We start from the raw sequence: 22,661 nt of genomic DNA, 5'->3' as shown, positions 1-22,661 counted from the left end.
ATAAATAAAGACCACACATGCAATTCATTGATAAATCTTTTAAAATTCATGGATTTCTCCTTTATTTCATTTAAAAAATTCCCCATTTTGGTTTGCTTGTCCACTAAGAATTTCCCACCATATGTATTTTGCTGAGTGTATCCTTGAGGTGCTACTTAACATGTTCTTTTCTTCTCTGTATTTCTATAAATTGGTAATTGAATGCAAAAGCTTGATCAGGTTCAGGCTCAAATTTTTTTTTTTCCATTATAGACTACTGTATAAAGTATCTCCTATCAGGAGGCATATAATGGCTGGTTGTCTCTTCCTGTGATTTAGCAGCCATTGATGATGTGTGTTCTTTCTAAACATCAAATATTACCACAGGCTGCACTGTCCAGTGAGATAGCCACTAGCCACACGTGGCTATGGAACACTAAAAATGTGGCTAGTCTGAATTGAAATGTGCTATAAATGTAAAAACACACACTGGATTTCAATACTTGGTACAAAACAAAAGAATGTAAAATATCTAATTTGTTTATATTGATTACATGTTTTAAATGATGATTTTTTAGATACATAGGACTAAATAAAACAGTATTCAAATTAATTTCACCTATTTTACTTAAGTGTAAGAAACCTAAAAATCACATAACGGCTTGCATCATAATTCTTTTGGACAGTGTTGCTATAAGACATAAGGGACATGTTAGGTCCCAGTCCCATTTTCCCTGCTTCTTATTCCTGCTCCCCAGAGCAACTATTAAGTCATTTCTCTGCTGTTGTGTTACTTCCACACTTCCAAGTAACAAGCTTATAATTATAGCATTTATTGAGCACTTATTATGTGACAAGTATATTCCAAGCTCTCTACATTATGAAGTCATTTAATTCTCAGAACAATCATTTCAGAGATGAGGAAACTCAGGAACAGAAGGTTAAGTAACTTACCCAGTCACAAGTAAGTGACAAGAGCTTGGATTAGAATCTTATTAAAACCTGGGCATCTGGGCTGCAGGTCCCAGGCTCTTAAACACTTTACTGTACTCTTCTTCTGCTTACCCTCCAGTTTCCTTTTTTTTGCTTTTGCTTTTTTTTTTTTTTTTTTACTTGTAAATATTATCTCTTAACTTCCTACTCTGGAAGATGAAGATTTTACTTTCTCACACACCTGCTCTCCACTTCCAGCTCCCACCCCTCCCCACCCCCAACCTTGTTCTACCCTGGGACTTATACTCCCATCATCCTCCCAATTTAATTGCATAATTTTTGTTAAACTCATATTCAGTATATATTACATATACATAGATAATGTTGTGTTCTTTAGTATTTCCTTTCTTTTAGAATATTTTTTGTCTTTCTGGAAAAGCCTGGTGTGTTTCCCCAGACTCTATACCCTGGTGTATTTACCTGTTCCTGGTTGGGCCCAGTACGTCAATGGTGGTTCACTGTCTATAGCTTTTCTTCTCTGTGAGCTTGTGGCTCTTCAGATCCTCACTTCCTTAATATATATGCCCTAGTAATATTTGTTTATATAAATAAAATTTGTTTAAAGGCATGAAAGAATTACAAAGACAGCGAGGATTTGAAGAGTCATGATCCTGGGAGAAGGAAAGCTGTAGAGGATGGACCAACATTGAAAAGTGTGTGTGTGTGTGTCTGTGTCTGTGTCTGTGTCTGTGTCTGTATTATGTGTATTTTCCAGCTTTTCTAGTTCTTGTAGGGAGTTTGCTAGAAACTAGACTGACATATCAGAAATAGAAGTTCAAGGTGATAATATCACATACCTACCACAGATTCTCCAATGGCTTAAGTCAGTTAGGACAAAACCAAGTCCTTATAGTTTACTTGCCAGGCCTTACATGTTCTGAATGACTGTATAAATGAGAGTAAAAACAGATGGGTCTGAAGAGACATGGATGGAAGAAAGCACAAATTTGTTTTACCACTCACCAGTGCACTAGTGTACTAACAAGTGTAGGACTTAACATTCCAAAGAAATATACTTATGCTAGTGGGAGTCATTTGCATTTAAACTTTTTTTCTATTTTCATTATTTTTAATTGAGATGTAATTACAGATAATGTATAGTTTTAAAGTGTTCAATGAGTTTTGGTAAATGTATATACCTAAGTACCAACACCTCAATCAAGATATAGAGCACTTCCATCACCCTAGAAATTTTCCTCCTTGATTTTCCTGTTAATTTCCTTCCTTCAACAGAAGCAACCACTGTTCTGATTACTTTCCCCATAGATCATATTACTTTTTTAAACTGCAAATTATATCACTACCATGCTGGTCACAGTGCCATAAGTCTTTGGATATTGCTAATGTTGTATTTTCATTGTTCATATTTCACCTACTCTTCTGCACCCCAGATTCTTGGTGTTTTAATGTTAAGTCTTAATTGACTGGTCTAGTTCATAGCCTCTTTGAAGAGTATAGGCACTATATTAACAGAAGTGGTCACACATTATGATTAGGTAGTACAAGTAACCAGGTCTTTTGGAATACTATTGAACTATACTAAACTATTTAAAAATTAATTTTTAGAATCCCAACCCTTATGTTTCCATGGCAAGTCACATACATTATAGCAAGCCTCATTAGCCTTTGGAAGTAGGCAGGGGGAAGTGGTATTCCCAATTTATAGGTGAGAAAAAGATTCAACAAATAATTGACTTACACAAAGTCCCCTTCCCATTAACCAGTGATTCCAGGGCTACATTTTGATTCTTTTGCTTATTCCACTATCCTAGGCTGCCCGTACACAAGGAAAGGGCCTGCTTGTATGCCAAAATTCAATTTCCTTGTTTCTTCTCCGAAAATTCATAGGTTGCCCATTCCTTCCATCCTCCAGCATAGTGTTGAGCACTAAAAACATACATCAAATAATTAGTTCTCCTGCTTTACAGCACAAGGTTCATAGGAACTTTAGAGATAAGAAATTTAGAGATTTAGAGATGCAATGGCTTCTCACCATACTATTTAGACTTTGAGCCTATTTGAAAGATTGTAGGATGAAAAGTAGAGACTCAGTCTATAAGAGTCTATAGTCTATCCTGCCATTGCTAACATAGTAATTATAAGAAATTCTTCAGTAGGCCAATAAAAATATACTCATGAAATACTGCAATACATACTCTTAAACCCATTTTTATCCTTCATCTACACACCTGTTAAAGCCCAGAGATATTGCTGTGTCCATAGCTTTCTTGCTTCTCACTCCAGCTAAACAAGAAAACACTAGACTGTCAGATTTGGATGGCTTTACTTCATTGTACTTCTCTTTGAAGTCTTTTGGATTCATCTGTAGAGCTTCATCTACGTTATCCACTGAAAGAAAATGTTAAGAATTTCGATTAAATTTTAGATACAGTCAGTTACTGGATATATATTTCTAATGAATCAGTTAAGACACATGTCACTTACATGGTATATTGACAGACCCGGGGATTTTTCCATACTCAAGAATTTCCCATGGTTCTCTAACATCAATTAACATAATTTTTTTGGACTTCAAGAGGTTTTTAAGTTCCATATAAGTGACATCTTTACAAATAGCAGTACAAAAATTGTTGCAGCTTCCTTTTAGTGACTTCAAACCTGGAAAGAATAAAATAATTTAGGTACTTTCAAAATGACATCTCTATTAATATCTGGAAAGAGTAGGTCAAAGGAATTTTCCCCATTGTTCCGGTCAGCTAACCATATTGATCTTTTGACTTTACTAAACTGTATAATCAATGTATATATTTTGCATACAGCCTGACTGAACAGTATAAGATGCAGCCCTATCCTCCTGCCCTGCATACTTATGGCTGGTCTTGGGCCACCTCCAATATTCTACTCTCTCCAAGCCCTTTAATTGGAGGGAGAGTTTATAAATACACATTCAACATTTGGTAACTGAATTTTGCAAATAGTTTGTAAATCTTACCCTAATCTAAGTTTTTCTTGTATAGTAGAGTCATATTAAACCGACGTATAACTTTCTCTAATTCAGCAAGGAGTGGGGTGGGGGGGAGGTGTGGAGAACAGGAAGAGTAATCAGTAAGACTGGATTTCCTGCCTTTCCACTTGGTAAGCAAAAGCCTGAAGCAAGCATGGTCCCTTTAAAAAAAAATTTATTTATTTATTTATTTGGCTGCACTGGGTCTTAGTTGTGGCAGGCGGGATCTTCATTGCCGCCTGCGGGATCTTCACTGCGGCATGCAGAATCTTTTTTTAGTTGTGGCACGTGGGATCTTCGTTACAGCATGCGGGATCTTTAGTTGCGGTATGTGGGATCTAGTTCCCTGACCAGGGATCAAACCCAGGCCCCCTGCGTTGGGAGCGCGGAGTCTTAGCCACTGGACCACCAGGGAAGTCCCAAGCATGGTCCCTTGATGAGTCTCAGTTCCCCCAAGCCTCTCACGGTATGAGTCTGTACTCCACACTAATTATTTAAAGCTATAGTGTGTGTGTGTTTTTGTACAACATGGCTTCCACTTGTAAATTAACCACTTCATCTGATGCTCAACCAAAGAAACAGTGGACTGCTCCTACAGTGAGAAAAACTGGCTGTTTGGGAAACACTGAGAGATGATGTGTGGTTCTCTTGAGGGGTTTTCAAGAGTAATACACGCTATACCTAATTTTCACTTTTTGAGCTTAAACTTTGAATAAACTCCAATTTTGCTGTTTCCACACTGGTAGATCCAACCTCACCTGGTTACTCCCTACAGCCTACATTACAGGATTCACAGTCCAAGCTTCTTAGTATGTTCTATAATGTCCTTCAACCCCCCCCCCCCCTTACCAACATAACTTACCAAACCTCCTCCTCATTCCTTCTCTGCCCCAATTATCCTACCCTCCAGCAACATAAAAAGTATACATGTGCTCTAATCTCATTTTTATAGTGGAAAGAGCAGGAATTTTAGAGTCAGATAAACCTAGGTTCAAATCCTGGCTTGCCCACTTGGCTCTGTGACCCTGGGCAGATTACTTAAACTCTCTGGTACTTTGCTTCTTATTTGTAAAATCGAATAATATTATTTAACCTTTTAGAGTTGCTGTGGTTTAGGTTTAAATACTCTATACAGTGCACTGTATAGGTTTAAATACTCTATACAGTGCACAATAAATATCTATTTTCACATTTCCTTCGTGATTTATGGACATTGTTCCCTCTGAAGGGAATACCTTTCTCTCTCTAAGTCTCATACTCTAAGTCTCTTTTATGACCCTGTTAAATGTCACTTGTCACCTCCCCTTTGATACAACAATTCCACTTCTAGGTATCTATTTTTGTAAAATACTTGTACATATGCACAAAGAAGCATGTACAATGATAATTATTGAGAACTTTTTATAATAGCAAAAAACTTGGAAACCAAAATATCCATCAATAAGGGACTAGTTAAATAAACTGTGGTAATTCATAGTAGGGGATATATGCAGTGGTTAAAAGAGTTATATGTGCTGCCGTAGAAAGCTTCTGAATACCTAGGTGAGAAAAAAATTACAGAAAAGCAAGCACAGTGTAGATCACATTATATATAGGTATCTATAGTATATAGTATATATATATATCTATGGTGTATAGTATATATACAGAGAGATAGATACTATAGATATCCATATATATACTAATCTATTATATATATTAACACACATAGTATTTTCATGTGTACATATATTTATGTATACTCATATCTGGGGAGAGTGCATAAAGGGGACTCATGCTGTGCTTTATTGTTTGTTTTAATATAATGAGAATATAATCATGTATTACAAGTAGAATTTTTTAAATGAAACAGGCACCTTTTCTCTAACACCGTCTCCAACTCAGTCCTTTCCATTGCAGTCTCATTCGACTGGGCTGTGTGTGGTGATGGTTTGTGTGTGTCTAACCCCAAAATGGTGACGTAAACTGTATCCCCAGCAGGACGTCTGGCAGATTAGGAGCTCAATAAATGATTGCTGATTAAAGGTAAAACCAAATAACAGAATTTGCAGGAATGACACCTCTTCAACTACAGAGGCTGTACCAAGAGTTAAAATGGAATAACTGGGGCGGGGCGGGGAGAAAGTGTTACGCTGGGGCCCCTGTATCTTTATCCACAAAGGTTGTTGCTAAAGGAGAGGCAGCACGTAAAGCAAAGAGAAGGGACTGGAGGCCTGCTCTGGGTTCTAGACCCACCTCCTCCACTGACCACCTTCGCTTCTCTGGCTTCTGTTTCGCCAGCTGTAAAATTAGGGGTGGTACTATTACAGCCCTAACGTGGCAACTGTAGGTTTCATAAGCCCATGAGTGCTGCCCTCTAGTGGGTCACAAGTATAACTCGCAAGACTGGGCTCCTCATTGCAACTCTCCCCGGCAGGAACTGGCCACTGAGCTCACTTCTCTGAGTCGCGAACTGACCTTCATTGCTCAGTCAAGCACCCATACATTTATAACTGCCTTCCCACGCGAGCTCCCTGGAGCAACGTTTGCCCCCTCCCTCTCCGTGCGTACCCCGAGAGCAACCCCAGTAGCCCGGAATCTGAAGGAACAAGAACTGCAAGTGGGTGTTACATTCCCAGGTGCCAAGTGTACTGGGTCTGACTTTTTTTTTTTTTTTTTTTTTTGCGGTACGCCGGCCTCTCACTGCTGTGGCCTCTCCCGCTGCGGAGCACAGGCTCCGGACGCGCAGGCTCAGCGGCCATGGCTCACGGGCCCAGCCGCTCCGCGGCATGTGGGATCTTCCCAGACCGGGGCACAAACCCGTGTCCCCTGAATCGGCAGGCGCACTCTCAACCACTGCGCCACCAGGGAAGCCCTGGGTCTGACTTTTAACTGGAAGCCTTTAAAAAAGAAGCGATCACCCTCACCAACGCCATCCCTTCTCAGGGGCCCGAGGTTAGGCGTTCTCCCTTTCCCCGGGAACCCCGAGCTCACCCCAGAGCGCAGTCTCTGCGGACCCGAGGATCGCCAGGCGCCCACTCAAGTGCAATAGTTGCAGCAGCCTCATCTCCGGATCGAGCCTCGGGGCTACTAACCACTTCCTCCTCCTGGTCCTCCTCCTCCTCCCCCCGCCGCCCGGCGAACCGCGCCGGGCTCTCGAGCGCCCTCCAGCCAGGCTCCGGCCGAACCGGGTAGTGCCACTAGGAGTAATCGCGGACGGAAACGTGCCCTGCTGTAAAACTGCCTGGTAAGAAATTAAGGGTTGGGTTTGCTTTTTTGTTTATGATTATTATTTTTTTAAGGAGAGACAAAGTTTAAAAGTGACAAGAGAATATAACAAAGATAGTATTTAAATATATAAAGTAAATAAATTTCTCCAATTTACTTCATAACAGGATTCTCATGCATTGAATTAAAGCAAAGCACATGTGCACTTTTCTAAGAATTGCTCTTCACTCCCATAGCTGGTTCAACTGATGTCAGTATTAATCTCATGCTGTCATCTTTTCCCCCCAACATGATGATATTTGACTATATTTGATGATAACTCAGAGTCAGGTCCAACTAATTTATAAAATGTGTTAGTTTCCAATTGCTACTATACCACAAACTTATTGACTTAAAACAACACAAATTTATTATGTACAGTTTTGAAGGTCAGAAGTCACTAGGCTAAAATTAAGGTGTCAGCAAGCCTGTGTTCCTTCTGAAGGCTGTAGGGGAGAATTTCTGTACTTAAACTTTTCCATCTAGGAGAGGCTGCCTGCATTCCTTGGCTATTGGTCCATTTCCCCATCTTCAAAGCCAACAGTTTGGCATCTTCAGATCTCTAATTCCGACCTCTGCTTGTGCTGTCACATCCTCTTCTCTTCCTCTCACCCTTCTGCCTCCCTTTCATAAGGACCTTTGTGATTACACTGGGACCACTGGGATAATCCTGATTTAATCATATGCACAAAATCCTTTTGCCATGTAAGGTAACATATTCATAGGTTCCAGGAATTAGAACACCTTGGTGTGTGTTTGTGGAGGGAGCATATTCAGCCTACAGCATATAAAGTTTCTTATTACCTTGTTTTTACTTTATTCTCAACTGGGTTCATTACCTTATTTTTAATTTATTCTCAATTTGGTTCCCAAGGATAATGAAAGCCATATTTAACTGCAAATGGATTCACAGTGAAATTTTTTAAAATTAGTTTCCAAATGGCATTATTAAAGTATGTGTTCAAGGAATAATTTCATTAAGCATGCACTTTTAAATTATTCAGCTTTCAATAATTTAATAAAAAAATGACTTCAGATTTCTATACCAATGAAAACATTTACAGTTATGTTTTCCAAGTCATTTGACGTTTAACCATAGTCTCTGTGTAATCTACTTTGTGGATTGACTTTGAACTAAGATGTCATTAAATATTGTAGATTCATGTACTCTCTGTGGCATCCACATCATAAACCACAGGTAGTATGGACACAGATATGGAAACAATGTACTTGGCCTCAATGAATCACATTTAATCTAATTTACACTTTTGCAAGAGCACATATTACTAAACAATTCTTTTCAAGTGTTCATGACTGATTATTTGAGAAATATTTTTCTGTAGGATTTCTTTTTCTGAAAAGATGAATGTGTCCTCCTATAACTAGCACAGTGCCAAACTTGGTTTATTAAAGAGGGCTTAGAGCAAAAAGATCTTGTCAAACAGGAGTACTGATCATTGCTCCTTGGACAAATGTCCAAGTTCTTCCTTCAGAGTAAGTGTGACCAAGGGAAGTAAGGCTTGAAGTGGAATGAAAGGCAGAGAAATAATGTAATGTTTTCTGGGAAAGGTCTACTAGTGATGAGTTGATATGAGTCATTAATTATCAAACAACTCATTTTATTTTTCACCACAATGCAAGTGAAAGACAATTGGAAAGGAGAGGATTTTTAAGAGACTTGGGATTTTTCCCATTTCTTTCTAAATCCACATCAAGCCTGCAGATTTTAGACAAATCAAATGAAGAATTAGGAAATGTATTGCCTTTCATGCAACGTTTTTTCCAAAAGTTTATTAAAACTTGAACATCTTTTTTTAAAAATTTATTTATTTAAGTTATTTATTTTTGGCTATGTTGGGTCTTTGTTGCTGCGCGCGGGCTTTCTCTAGTTGTAGCGAGTGGGGGCTACTGTTTGTTGCGGTGCGTGGGCTTCTCATTGCGTTGGCTTCTCTTGTTGCGGAGCACGGGCTCTAGGCACGCGGGCTTAGTAGTTGTGGCTCGCGGGCTCTAGAGCGCAGGCTCAGTAGTTGTGGCGCACGGGCTTAGTTGCTCCGCGGCATGTGGGATCTTCCCGGACCAGGGCTCGAACCCGTGTTCCCTGCATTGGCAGGCGGATTCTTAACCACTGTGCAACCAGGGAAGCCCTTGAGCATCCGTTGACTCAGCATTTTCACCGCCAATAGTTTATCTACTGAAAATATCTGCACAAGTAGGCAAAGATAAATGTACATTAACAGGGGACTGATTGGGAAAAAATGATACATCCATTCACTGGAGTTCTAAGCAACAAGTAAAAAGAATGAGGCTGGTGTGGAGATATGTCCAAGATATACGATCAAGTGAAAAAAAATCAAGTTGTAGAATAGAAAATAGACCGTAATTTAACCTGACTGTGTTCTCTTGTAACAAATGGTAATCATATAAAAATGTAGTACAAAGGCATATTGTACGTGCAAAGACAATTCCTGAAACTATACACAAGAAACAGAAAATAGAGAAGAGGAAATGTTACCTCTGAGGAAAGCAAATGGGAATGAGGGAAGGAGGAAAAGGTGAGGAACTTTATGTGAAACTTTCATGTATTACTTTTATAATAAAGAATGTATCTTTTAAAATACACGATAAAACTTAATATATGTATAGCCTATAGCTTAGCAAAGTATTCCATACATTTTCAGACAGAACAATGACGGTAAAATTAAGATACTTAACATTATTTGAAATGTATACAGAGCTGACCTTAAGCACATTTATATTTCTATTTGATGTTTTGTCATAATGTCTTTGCAATAGCACTAAAAATATACTTACTAGGTACCATTTAAAAATAATTTCCTTCCTTTGAAGAATCTATCAAATAGGAATCCAAGGCTCTTTCCGTAAGGCCACACCTGTCCCCTGGCTGAAGAATTGTGAAAGATTACAAGAATCGTAGAGTTTATCTGTAACTAGTGTTGATGTCTGCAATATCATTCAAACAAAGTATTTTTCAACCAATTACTTTTACTAAACATATGCAAAGTGCAAACCAGTTTAACGGGTAATCGAGCTTCGAAGAGGTCTAGGTATAGGTCAGGAAATTTTCTAATAAAGAAGTGAAGGAATTCCCTGGGGTTGCAGTGGTTAAGAATCCACCTGCCAATGCAGGGGACACAGGCTCAAGCCCTGGTCCGGGAAGATCCCACATGACGGGGAACAACTAAGCCCGTGTGCCACAACTACTGAGCCTGTGCTCTAGAGCCCGAGCTCCGCAACAAGAGAAGCCACCGCAATGAGAAGCCCGTGCACCACAAGGAAGAGTAGTCCCCACTCGCCACAACTAGAGAAAGCCGGAGCGCAGCAATGAAGACCCAATGCAGCCAAAAATAAATAAATAAAAATAAATTTTAAAAAAATTTTTAAAAAGTGAGAACGACAGGTAAGACAACAATAATGAGAAAAAACAAGAAAATATATGATGTCTGATGTGATTTTATTGCACAGAAGAATGTGACGGCGAGAAGTCGGAGGCTGTCCGGGCACGCTGTCCAGCAACAAGTGGGACTTAATCCTGACTCCAAGAACACCTCAGCTGCGCGAACTCCAGGCCACTATCAGGATCCAATTAACAGTCCACTTAACATTTTTCTAAGATTAGCCGGGGCCTACCTAGACCTGCAAACTTACAGGACGCAGGCGCGACGCGAGCCGGCCCCTCCCCGTCCACGCCCAACTCCGGGCGCGCGGCCACGCGAGGGGCGGCCCCAACCGCCCACCCACTGAACGTGGGGGCGGGCACACGAGGCCCCGCCCCTACCAGCGGGAGGGGCGGACGCGCAGGCGCAGTCTCTTCCGATTGTAGAGGCGGCCGCCGGGCCTGGCAGGGTGAGTTGGGGCTCGGTGCTGGGGTCGCCGCAGTTTCTCCGTCTTCGTTTCCACAACCCCGGGCCCTTGTGGCTTGACTGGCCTGGGAAAGAACGCCCCCCGCCCCTCCCACGCTCCCTCGCCTTCCCGATCCTTGGGGGCTCCAGGCGATCACCGAGGGCCGCGTGAGCGTGGCCGGGCTGGCCGGGTGTCCGGGCTGCGGCGGGAGGAGCCGGCGAGGTGGGGCGGGAGAGGAGCCGCCTCACCTTGACCAGGGTCGCGACGACCCAGCACCCTTCTGGCCTCCTTTCCGCGCTCATCCTCACGGCGCATTTTCTCTTCAGAAACTTGGGATGTTTTTGTTAGAGACCCGAGGACGAGTCTTACCGCGGGTGTCTGGCAGCATCGTGTAGTATTAGGAACCCTGGAGATGGACTGCCTGGGTCCAAATCTCCATCCACAGCTTACTGGCTCCTGGCTTCTGCAAGTCACCTAACTACTGTGTGTCTCAGTTTCAAGTATAAAATGGGAGAAATAATAGTAACCTATCTCATAAGGTGGTTGGTGGTTGGGAGGATGAAGTGGGTTAGTATCTCTTCAGTGCTGAGAACCGAGTGCGATGCACAAAAAAGTATGTAAGTGCTGGTCATGTTTCTGAGCTTCTAAAAAGAGAGTTTTGTCTCTTTCTTCCCTCCCCCGGCATCCACGCCGAAAATAATCGCCCAAGAGTAGGGAAAAAAAGATTTTTTTCTTTTTTGAGAATATGGGCTTTTGTGTGCACGGCCTTTTAAAAAAATTAAACATTTGTAAACAGTTGCACATCCTACATTAAAGAAAAGACAGGTGTAGGTAAACGCGGAAGTTGAAAACGAAAGTTTTGTTTGGGAAACCACGTGAGAAAAATGGCCAGAATTTATTTGTGCTGAAAACACTTAACATAGCGTGCCTGAGACTGCTGTCCTTAGAAAGGTTAGCGCTTGCTTGGCATCTGGGAACAACATGTTTTATGTTGTAGGGTACGGTTTATGCAGAAGTTTCTAGCCCCCTAAAAATCTGCACCAGTGAGTCTGTAATGGGCTTCCATGAGCAGAAACGTTTCATAGACATTACTGGATTTTACTTATTGGGGGAAGAGTGTGGTGACCCCTCTTGGGAGGGAGAGAACGATAAGGAAGCCTGCACTTGGATTCCTCTAGACTTCACCTGTGTCTTTTTCATTATGATCAAGCTGTACGTCCATACTACATTGCTGTAATAAGTGTTAGCCATGAATACAACTATATGCTGGGTTTTGTGAGTCCTTATAGTAAATCTCCAAATGAGAGGGTGGTCTCGGAACTCCCCAAACACAATATTGATGATAGACAGTATTTGAAGCTCCAATAATCGGACTTTAATTTTGTCTCTTTTTGCCTGAATGGGGAATTGAAGAAGAAAGCTATACAGATAAGTGACTGCTAAATAGTGGGTTACCATCCAAAATGGCTCTGTATGTTTAGACATGTACATGTGTCAGAAAATCACTGGAAATTGACTCTACATTGCCAAGTTAAGTATGAGTCAGTGTTTTTGAAAAAAGGCATAGGTGTTTTATAGATTCTAGGTCAGCTACCTTGTTCTTTTGGTTATTCTGCCAGTATTAGCTATGTGTTAATGCTCATCTTTATCAAGAGTTTACCTGTGCAGGGGGTGTAAAAATATGACCAATTTCTCATGGGCCATTTTTCTTGGATTTTCTTAGTTACGCCTATCTCTTTCCAAGACATCAAGTTAAAAGAGTTGGAGGTAAGTTTGTAAATTGGGGGGTAGAAAGATCCGATTTGCTATTTGATTACATCTCTTTTCTCTCAATCAAGTAGAAGACCAGATGATAATTTGGAGGAGTAGGGAGAGGAGGAGTTGGAGGTTTGGGAGAGTGAAAAAGATTTCAGAAGGCTGTGTGAGGAGTATGTAAGTGAGTTGGCCAGAAGGTGTAGTAGATAACGGGGTGTCTTGATCCATTTGTGGTCATGATTATGAATTTAGTGGACCCAATCTCCTTTCTTACAAGACTTTCTCCAGCCTGATTGGATGCATTCATGGAGAAGGTGGTTAATTGGATTTGTCTAGGATTGGGGTTCCGTTAGAGGGGTGATGTGGTAAGTCATTAAGGCTGTGCACACATATTCTATTCTTTCTGGGTACATGTTAAGGTTGTACTCTTTGTACACTACCCCCCGTGCCCCTCCCCCTTTTGTCTGTTTGAAGCTAAGTGTGGCCATATGACTTGCTTTGGCCAGTAAAATACACTTGCAAGTGAAACTTTAAGAACCAGCACTCGATTTGCCACTTCCCTTTCTCCCTTCCCTGCTACAGTGATCATGGAAGCACTTGTTGAGATGCAGCCTCTTGTCAGCCTGGGCACTAAAGGAGTATTGGAGTGGCTGATGGAAGCAAGCCGGCAAAACTTGAAGTTGTGATCAGAGAACAGAATACTTGAATTAGTGATTTTGCAAGGTGGAACTGTAGGGATAAGTGGATGTGGCAGTCTGGAGGGTGAAGGCAGTCAGAAATGAAGTGGTCAAGGAACTTGGAGACCTTCTGCATCTCTGTAACCCCTAAGGCCTTAATTTATTGCAGCCTTGTTCAATAGTGATGATCCTTGGACTTAAGGAAATGGCTCTTAAAATGGTAAACTCAAAAGCTTCCTTATGTGGAACATAGTATGACTAAATCAGGATTCAGAATTTGTTATTGAATTGAAAGATTCTTCCACCTTGATCAATGAAAGCAAATAAACAACCACAAAAATTACAGTATAGCTTAGCCATGGAGTAGCATGGTATTAGGTAGGATTTAGGATATAGTGGTTTAAAAAAATGCATTAACTTGTATCTAAAATCTTTAGAATTAACTTTGAGTTTTTAAGAAATAGAAGGGATTTCTTAAAAATATATTTAGAGGAGCTTCCCTGGTGTCACGTGGTTAAGAATCCGCCTGCCAATGCAGGGGACACGGGTTTGAGCCCTGATCCGGGAAGATCCCACATGCCGCGGAGCATGGAGCAACTAAGCCCATGCGCCACAACTACTGAACCTGCACTCTAGAGCCAGTGTGCCACAAATACTGAGTCCGTGTGCCACAACTACTGAAGCCCATATGCTTAGAGCCCGTGCTCCACAAGAGAAGCCACCACACTGCTTCCCCACACTGCAGTGAGAAACCCGCACACTGCAACAAAGAGTAGCCCCCACTCACCACAACTAGAGAAAGCCTGCGCGCAGCAACAAAGACCCATCGCAGCCAAAAAAAAAGTTTTCCTTGTGATAAACCGTAATGGAAAAGATATATATATACACACACACACATATATATATATATGTCTCTGAGTCACTTTGCTATCCACATTTTAACAAGATCTCCAGTTTGACTCACGTACTGGCCTGATCTCTTTAAAAAAGCCAGTGTCTTAGGAAAGTAAGACAGTATTAGTTCTCCATTTCTTATGGGAAGAACAGTTGTAGATTAAAAGATACTAACTGACATAACCAGTACAAAGTGCAAACCTTGATTAAATCCTTATTCAAAAAACCAGTACAGATGATACTTTGGGTCAGCTGAAGAAATTAGAATATGATAGGATATGAGATGATATTAAGGAATTACTGTTAATTTTCTTAGAAGTGATAATGATAGGACGGTATAGGAGAATCTCCTTAAGGCAGTGGTCCCCAGCCTTTTTGGCAGGAGGGACCGGTTTCGTGGAAGACAGTTTTTCTATGGGAAGAGGGGGATGGCTTAGGCGGTAATGCGAGCGAAGGGGAGCAGCAGATGAAGCTCCGTTCGTTCGCCCACCACTCACCTCCTGCTCTGTGGCCCGATTCCTAAAGGTCGTGGACAGTTAGCAGCCCAGGGGGTGGGGACCCCTGCCTTAAGGGATGTGTGCTCTCTGCAACTTACTTTTAAATAGTTCAGCAAAAACAAACAAACATACATACATGTATAGATATGTCTATATACACATTGATATTTAGATAAAACCAATAGGGCAAGATATTTGAGATGTGGAATCTAGATAGTATATGGGTGTTCATTATCGTGTTCTTGTAACTTTCTTGGAAGTCTAAAATTTTTCATAATAAAAAAGTGGGGGAAAAACTCACAAAAAATGCAAGAGCTGGGCTTCCCTGGTGGCGCAGTGGTTGAGAGTCCGCCTGACGATGCAGGGGACACGGGTTCGTGCCCCAGTCCGGGAGGATCCCACATGCCGCGGAGCGGCTGGGCCCGTGAGCCATGGCCGCTGAGCCTGCGCGTCCGGAGCCTGTGCTCTGCGGCGGAATAGGCCACAGCAGTGAGAGGCCCGCGTACCGCAAAAAAAAAAAAAAAAAAGCAAGAGCTTAAAAAGGTAGAAATGTATTTCTCTTTAAGTAGTCCAGTGCTGGGCCGCCCAGTGCAGGGCCGCTCAGTGCAGGAAGGGCGGCCCTGCTATGCTTGGCACTAGGCCTCCACCCCTGGCCCGTTACGGCTCTTGCAGCTCTGCCTGTCTTCTACCTGGTGAAACGAGAGAAAGGGCAAGGGAAGCACAGGAACCAGAAGCAGCGTACACTTCAGGTTTTTTTAATTCACCTGGACATCATACATGTAGGGAACCGTTGGTAAAAGTCAAATGTAGTTTGACTTTTTGTATAAAAAAAGTTTATTGGTTTAATAAAGATTTCTTTGGTTTCAGCTGGTGCTCCCTTCTTCCTCCTCTGTTAATTTACTCGGCCCGTTAAACATGAAGTCATTTCCATTTTAACATGCGTTAAGTAAAATACATAGTTTTAATTTTGAGGATTAATGTGTATTTTTACCCCCAACCTTTTCAGTAAGTAACAGATGCGGGTGAAAGAGCCATCCAAAGCTTTACCTGAGAAAGCCAAAAGAAGTAGAAGGCCTACCATAGCTCATGATGAAGACTCTTCAGATGACATTGCTGGTAAATTATGATGTCTGGCATCCTGAATAGTGTTGCAGAAGAGAAATAATAATATATGTTTTAATGACTGTTTTCTGCATGAACTTTAAAATCAGCTTGTCTAGATCCTGTGGGCATTTTTATTGAGATTTTGTTTATTTTATATTTGACTTAGAACTGGCATCTTGTTGTTTGTTTCTCCTGGCTGTGAAAACCAAGCCCTCAAGCCAGTGAGGTTGGCAGATGACCCTGGGGAGCTGCTAGCTTCCTGGCTTGCTTTTCTTTTTAGCCTCACGTCTTGGGTTTTAGCTTCTGAGGATTTTCCTTACTGACTTACCAGTTCAGTTCTCCATTTAAAAAGAGGTTTTTAATATATTATTTCCATTTTTAAGTGTTTTTAACTTGGATAATGTTTCAGGATAGATTGCTGTATTGAAGGAAGTCTGAATTATGTCTTTAAATATTTGTTCTATTCTGTTAATAAGGTTTCTTCAGGGATTCTTATTATTCTTATGTTAACTCTCTTTTGCCTATCTTCCATAGTTATCATTTTTTCTCAAATCCTCTAAAACTCCTATTCCCTTTCCCTTTGCGTGCTGTTTTCATTTTTATATTTTACTGTGTGTTCAGCAGTGTTGCTTTCACCTTACACTCTTTTTAATTTTGCATTCGTTTTTGTGGTGTTATTTATTTATTTTTTGATCCTAAACCCTGCTAGTCACTTCCTGTTGCTCTGCCACCTGAGCCTAAAGTGTTTGCTTCTTTTTTGTGGTTTTATTGCGTGGCAGCGATTGCTCTGCCATTTTTCCTTTTCCTTCCTTCCTTTTTCTTATATTATCTCAGCAAAGAATTTGTGGCTTTGATTTTCTTTGACGTAGGGTTGCTTTTCTTGGGCTAGTTCGTTTTAGAATATTTGTGTAAGAAGGAGGGCCAGAGCACTGTTGAGACCTAACTGTTGAATTTGAGCTCATATAGGCTTTACTTCTTTCCAGCCACCAGGATTATGCAGCCCTGGGTTTTTTTTCAGAATCCAAATTATCTCTTCTTTCCAACTGCCATAGAGATAAGGCTGTTCCCTGCAATTATGGCTTGCTTTTTTCTTTTCACTTAGTGAATGAGAAATCCCCTTCTTTCGATTCTTCTCAAAACAAAATTGGATATAGGGGTGCTCCTGCCGCTGTTGTTGCAGCACAGAGATTTAGGTTTTGTTCTGTGTCTGCAAAGCATGCCTTGTTCTCTGTGAAATCTACTGCTGCAGTGTTCTCTCTGCTTCCTTCTGTGCGCACCCCTGTTTGATCTCTGCTGCTTTGAGGTGGGAGGCTTTCCACTTAATTTGTGACTTGGGGCTTCAGCTGTCTCCTGGTTTCTCTGAAAATGAACTCTGTATTTTTGTTTTCTGTTCTTTTTCCCCTTGGGTAATTTTGGGGAGGAGAAAGGGGAAGTGTTAATTTTATGCCACCATTTGCAAACTGGAAGACGCCTTGTAAAATTTTTATTAATATTTAAAGTAAAAAATATAGAGATTTTGATTATTGTTTTTGATTTGTTAATGTGAAACAACTCTAGACTTTAATACATTTTAATATTTTTATTTAGGAATCTCTAGAGGACCTATTTGCCAAATGAAATTTAGACAATTGTATGATTAAATGAATTGCAGAAAACTGAGGAAATTTACTTATTAACGTAGAGGATATTTTTCACATTTTCCCCCCACAAAAGATAGTGAATACTGTTTAAACACTGGTTAGCTTTTGTAGGAAAACCTCAGACTTTTGAATTTACTTATAAAAAGTATATATGGTTGAGATATTTAAAAGCTAATAGATTTAATTTAGGGGTCTAGAAGCTTTTTTATCTTGAATTCACTTATCTCTGAATTTATTAAGTTTCAGTTTCATAAGTCTAAATTGTAGAATCAGAGAATGGTTAAGTTTTACTCTGGCCAGATCCCACGCCAGAGATGATATAGAAGGTGTGTGGAATGATTTTTCCCTTAGAATTTTAAAATATAAAAACTCAAAGCAATGACATTTGGTAAACCATTTCTAGGTCCTGTACTTGTGTGGTCAGTTTTGTCGGTCTTGCCCTGAGCAGCCCTTTCTTTAATGGCATGCATCCTTGCTTTTCAAACATAGGACTTCAGAATTACTCCTTTTATGTCTATTCTTATAACTTACTCTTGGCGTAAAATTAGAAGTTTTAATCTTTTATCAGATTTACATATTATTTTTGTTGAAACTATTTATTATAAGTAATTTGTCAGGAATCACATTCTTTATCTTCAGAATGAAGTGGAACTAATGCCTAGTCCCTAGTTAACCAGTAGGTGAAAAGGAATGCTTTGCATTCAGAAAGGGAAGTGGAGAAAGTTGAAATGTACATACTCCTTTTGTTTCCCTCTTCAAGGTATTCAGCCTCTGCTTTTGTTGTTTGGTTTTGGCAGATAGCTGTAGATTTGGTGTTTGGGATATTTGAGGGTTAGAAATTGAAGTGTTCAGGTATTTGGGAGGAATGGAAGTGTTATTGAACCCTTGAGAGAAGAATATGGTTATTTGATAAATTAAAAACATATTTGCTCATTTGGGCCATTTGTCTCCACACAGTGCACACAGTAAGAATCTGTTATAAAGGATAATGAAGGACCATGCAAAATCATTTGTTATTTGGAAATAGTCATTAAGGAGAATTCTGAGAATTCTTGTTCCTGCAAATTATGCCTTTGTTTGTTCTTCTCTTTTCTTTCTCGCAACAATGGTGAAAATAGTATCATAGCAGAGCTAGCCCATGAGAAGATTTTACTTGTGTATCTTAGTGAAAGAAAATACATTCAAAATGCTTGATACATAGTAGCTGCTCAATAAATAATCTTATTTATTAAACTTTTAATTTTTGAATTAATCTTAGATTTACAGGAAGGTACAACATGTATACAAGGAGGTCCCATTCAACCTTCATCCAGTCTCTCCTGATGTAACATCTTGTATTTCTGTAGCACAGTATCAAAACCAGGAAACTGACATCGGTACAATCCTTAGAGCTTATTCAGGTTTCACCAGATATACATGCACTTGTGTGTGTGTGTGTGTGTGTGTGTGTGTGTATGTATGCGGTTTAATTACATATGTAGCTTTCTATAACCACCAGTCAAGATACTTGATTACAGTATCACCACCTTGAGTGCTAGTTATTCATAGCCCCACCACTGCTCCCCATCTAAAGCCCCTGGCAACTGCTAATCTGTTCTCCAACTCTATAATTTTGTTATTTCACAAATGTTTTGTAAATGGAATCATGCAGTATGTATCCTTTTGAGTTATTTTGTTTTTTGAATCTCTGAGCTTTTTAGTTATAGCATTTTAATATTGTTGACTTTTGCTTGCTAATGGTATCACTTTGGTTTAGCAAAGAAATGTTCAAATTTTTGTCTTATTCAGTAGGTTTCACTTGCCAACATGTGAGTCATGCTATCAGTGTGAATCATGTGAAAAAAGCAATAGTTGAGAATCTGTGGTCAGTTTGCTTGGAATGTTTAAAAGAAAGAAAATTCTATGATGGACAGCCAGTACTTCCTTCTGATATTTGGTTGTGCCTCAAGTGTGGTTTTCAGGTGAGAAAAGTCTCTTTTATGTGAGAGTTTGTCTCAAATATTTTCCTTAAATCTTACTGTGAACTCTGACTGTTGGTCATGCTTAGAACTTAAGATTAATTTATTCTGTGTTTAGATGTAACTCTCCAAGGCCGAGCTTAGAAATGTTTAAGGTAAAGTAAAATGTGTGTATGTTCAGAAATTAATCATGTGTGGTTTATAAATACTTTGAAAGGGAATCCAGCCCACTTGCAGTAGTTCTCATATGTGGTCCTGCCTTTACTTATTTGTATTTACTTAGGAAATGGATCCAAGTTTTGGGGTTTTTAAAAAATCTTTTTGGATTCATTTTTTTCTCTATGAAAAGTGATTATTCTGTCTTTTCTTTTTTTTTTTTTTGCAAAGTAATTTCTCTTAAGAGCTTAGAAGCTATTGGTATCTTTTTTTTTTTAACTGGAGTATAGTTGGTTTACAATGTTGTAGAACCTATTGATATCTTTAATAAAGGAATTTTTAAATAAAATTAAAAGTATATATGTATTTTTTAGAATAAGAAGCATCTTTATTATCTCACATAGAAAGCCAGAAGTAGGGCCACTTAAAGTTACTTGCTTCAATGGAAAGAACATTAAAAACTGAGATTTCTTCCATTTTTCTGCTGTGCCATCCTCAGTTTCATGGTTTCAGGATGGTAAAAGACGTTTCATGCACAGTGTATCACACAGCAATCCCCAAAGGCCAGAAAGAAGGCAAAAAGTACATCCCTTCCCTGTGTTCTTTTTTAAAATACATAAAACTTTTCCAGAAACATCCATTAGACTGCCCCTCATGGGACGTTGACTGGAATTGAATCTCATTTCTTTACTTACCTGGTGATGGAAGTCACTGTGATTGGTCTGAGTCTCACTAGTTTTCAGTGGAGTTGGGTGGATGTGTGTAGGGTGTTAGGAAATGTGTGTATAGGGGAGGGGCACCACTGGCCTGTGAGGATGCTCCGTGTCCCACCATGCATCAGACAGAGAGCATGTACACTTTTAAATGGTATGGAAATTAACTTGGCTCATGACTGTTTTTCTATGTAACAGAAGCAAGTTAGCCTCTTTGCAAGAAATTGAATTTAATGAGAATCCTATTGTTTTCTGAAGCTTTTCCCTCCTGCTTGAAACTAAAAACAAAACAAAACTTCTAGTGTGTTTGAGTATGATTTAAGTTTTGATTAATTTGAAATAAACGTGTATGTAAATCATACAAAGGGTGTTCTGTTCATCTTTAGGGATGTGGTAAAAACTCAGAAAGCCAGCATTCATTGAAGCACTTCAAGAGCTGGAGAGCAGAGTTACACTGTATTATAATTAGTCTGAGCACATGGATCATTTGGTAAGTTAGATTTTCTTAGTACTTGTGTTCACTATAAAAACTGTCTTTGAGTTTTATAAGGTATGATATTTAAAGATGATATACCAGCTTATACTTTTTAGCCTAAACACAACCTATGGAATCATTTAAGAAAATTAACAGTATCCATGAATATAAAATTTAAGTAAAAAATTTAGTCATCCCTGTAGTTTTCTTTAACACTTTCTTTGTACAGTAAAGAAAAATTGTTGCTAGTTGACTTTTTGGTAATGAACTTGCTAAATTAGAATGTCAGAGTTCTAGTGGAGGAAGGTACTTCAATCAGTCAAGCCAGTTGGCCATTCTCTGCAGGGGACAAGGAAAGCCTAGGCATAGATAGTTTGTAAAAACTTCTCAGGGGATTCTACTACTTAAGCCTGGTTGGGTACTAAGTCCAGTTCCCTCATTTAATATGTAAGGACACTGAGTATCATTTATTTACCTTTTTGTGGTTACAAAGTAAAGATCCAGGCACTAAAACAAGTCTTTTTGATTCTTTAGTCCCTTACCAGCATACCACACTGCTTCAGTGGTTTAACTGGACACTGTATTGAAAAGCTTTTCCTATATTTTACAGCAAAAATTTTCTCATGAATTTATAGACTCCTAGGGTTATTCAGATGAACTTTCAGGCGTTTTCAAGTTTTAAGACAAAAATATTTTAACTTTGTGCTTCATTTCAGGGTTCTAAAATTAATATAAGGATATTTTGGTTTGTAGGAGAGACCATCATCATATAATTTAATTCAGCCACAGGGTTGGATGCCTGCTTAATTTGTGTTTTTGTTGCTGGCCCCAAGTAATAAAATTGGGGTGAATGAGGAAAGAATTGCTAGAACTTAATATGTAAATGAAGCATTGGAGCCAAGGGAGAAGGGTATGATCCCACAGTGTGGCAGGTCAATAAACATTTCTCTGTAGTCTGAATAGAGCAGTGGTCTGCAGCGATAGGGTGTATCAGAATCACTGGGAGGCTTGTTGGAATAGATTGCTGGGTCTCAGGCTTAGAGATTCTGATTTACTAGTTCTGGGGTGGGGCCTGAGAAATTGCATTTCTAACAAGTTCCCAGGTGTTGCCAGTGCTGCTGGCCTGGGACCATAGTTTGAGGACCACTGAAGTAGAAAAAAATGGTGGGAGAATTGAGTGGCACCTGGTAAAATAGGTTCATCTCAAGTGAATCTGAATTGGAACGTCTGTTGTAGCTCTTAGGACCCCGATTATGGTATGAATCATGATTTAATTTCAGCAAAAAAGCCTTACCTAGCGTAATCAATTAGGGTTGTTTTAATTTAATTGTTTTTTAAATTTTATTTAAATTTATTTTAAAATTTTATTTTATATTTAATTGTAATTTTGCTTTCATAGTTATATAGAGTTACAAGGATGGTGAATTTATTGAGTTTTGTAAGATGGATTTGTGAGATTTATATTATACTGAAAATAATTTTAAGTCACATTTGGGGGTCCATAGAACTACTTCTCTTTCAAAGAAAGAAATTCAGGTTTGTCACATGCATTTATAGAAATTTAAAGATTGTGAATATGTAAGGTCATGTTGGTATAATGCATTACATTTACAAAACACTTTCAATATGGTCAAACACTGTTCTTATTTGATCATTGGATCTCATTAAGATGAGAATAGATAGAAGAAACCTTTATTAACTATATGCACTAATGAGTAAACTTAGTGGAGGGTAGTTTTCTGAAAAGG

General features: G+C 39.5%; 2 protein-coding genes across 14 annotated transcripts in view; one reads left to right on the top strand and one right to left on the bottom strand.

The window, feature by feature from the left end:
* Positions 1-27: 27 nt before the first annotated feature.
* On the bottom strand, positions 28-7,041 carry LOC101319263 (thiosulfate sulfurtransferase like domain containing 3). The gene is made up of 4 exons (XM_004313625.4): positions 6,911-7,041; positions 3,418-3,591; positions 3,162-3,321; positions 28-2,859 (listed from the first exon to the last, which is right to left on the bottom strand). The coding sequence occupies exons 1-4, from the start codon at positions 6,981-6,983 to the stop codon at positions 2,787-2,789; spliced, it is 480 nt and encodes a 159-aa protein (XP_004313673.1). The 5' UTR covers positions 6,984-7,041; the 3' UTR covers positions 28-2,786.
* Positions 7,042-10,919: 3,878 nt separating this feature from the next.
* Positions 10,920-22,661, top strand: part of USP45 (ubiquitin specific peptidase 45) — a 68,709-nt gene continuing 56,967 nt past the window's right edge. The window contains exons 1-5 of one of the 13 annotated variants that reach the window (XM_073789460.1): positions 10,977-11,047; positions 12,768-12,811; positions 15,874-15,983; positions 19,400-19,572; positions 20,825-20,928. In XM_073789460.1, the coding sequence (XP_073645561.1) occupies positions 15,884-15,983; positions 19,400-19,572; positions 20,825-20,928 (377 nt within the window). In that variant the 5' untranslated portion in view covers positions 10,977-11,047; positions 12,768-12,811; positions 15,874-15,883. Of the gene's footprint in view, positions 11,048-11,170; positions 12,812-15,873; positions 15,984-19,399; positions 19,573-20,824; positions 20,929-22,661 lie in introns of those variants that run through there. The other 12 variants (XM_033867583.2, XM_019929482.3, XM_019929483.3 and 9 more) reach the window with 12 other exon arrangements.

This window comes from Tursiops truncatus, chromosome 12 (genome assembly GCF_011762595.2).
Source record: "Tursiops truncatus isolate mTurTru1 chromosome 12, mTurTru1.mat.Y, whole genome shotgun sequence".
NCBI classification, from domain to species: Eukaryota; Metazoa; Chordata; class Mammalia; order Artiodactyla; family Delphinidae; genus Tursiops; species Tursiops truncatus.
Note: the sequence above shows the minus strand (reverse complement) of the source record. Positions and strands in the feature narration are given on the sequence as shown.

What these genes read in the sequence shown, in the direction of transcription:
- LOC101319263 (XM_004313625.4), bottom strand. Translation starts at nt 6,983, where the DNA reads ATGAGGCTGCTGCAACTATTGCACTTGAGTGGGCGCCTGGCGATCCTC. An exon ending in CGCAGAGACTGCGCTCTGGG is followed by an intron (nt 3,592 to 6,910) that starts GTGAGCTCGGGG and finishes TATTCTTTCCAG; the next exon opens with GTTTGAAGTCACTAAAAGGA. An exon ending in ATATCTCTGGGCTTTAACAG is followed by an intron (nt 2,860 to 3,161) that starts GTGTGTAGATGA and finishes GTATGTTTTTAG; the next exon opens with TGCTCAACACTATGCTGGAG.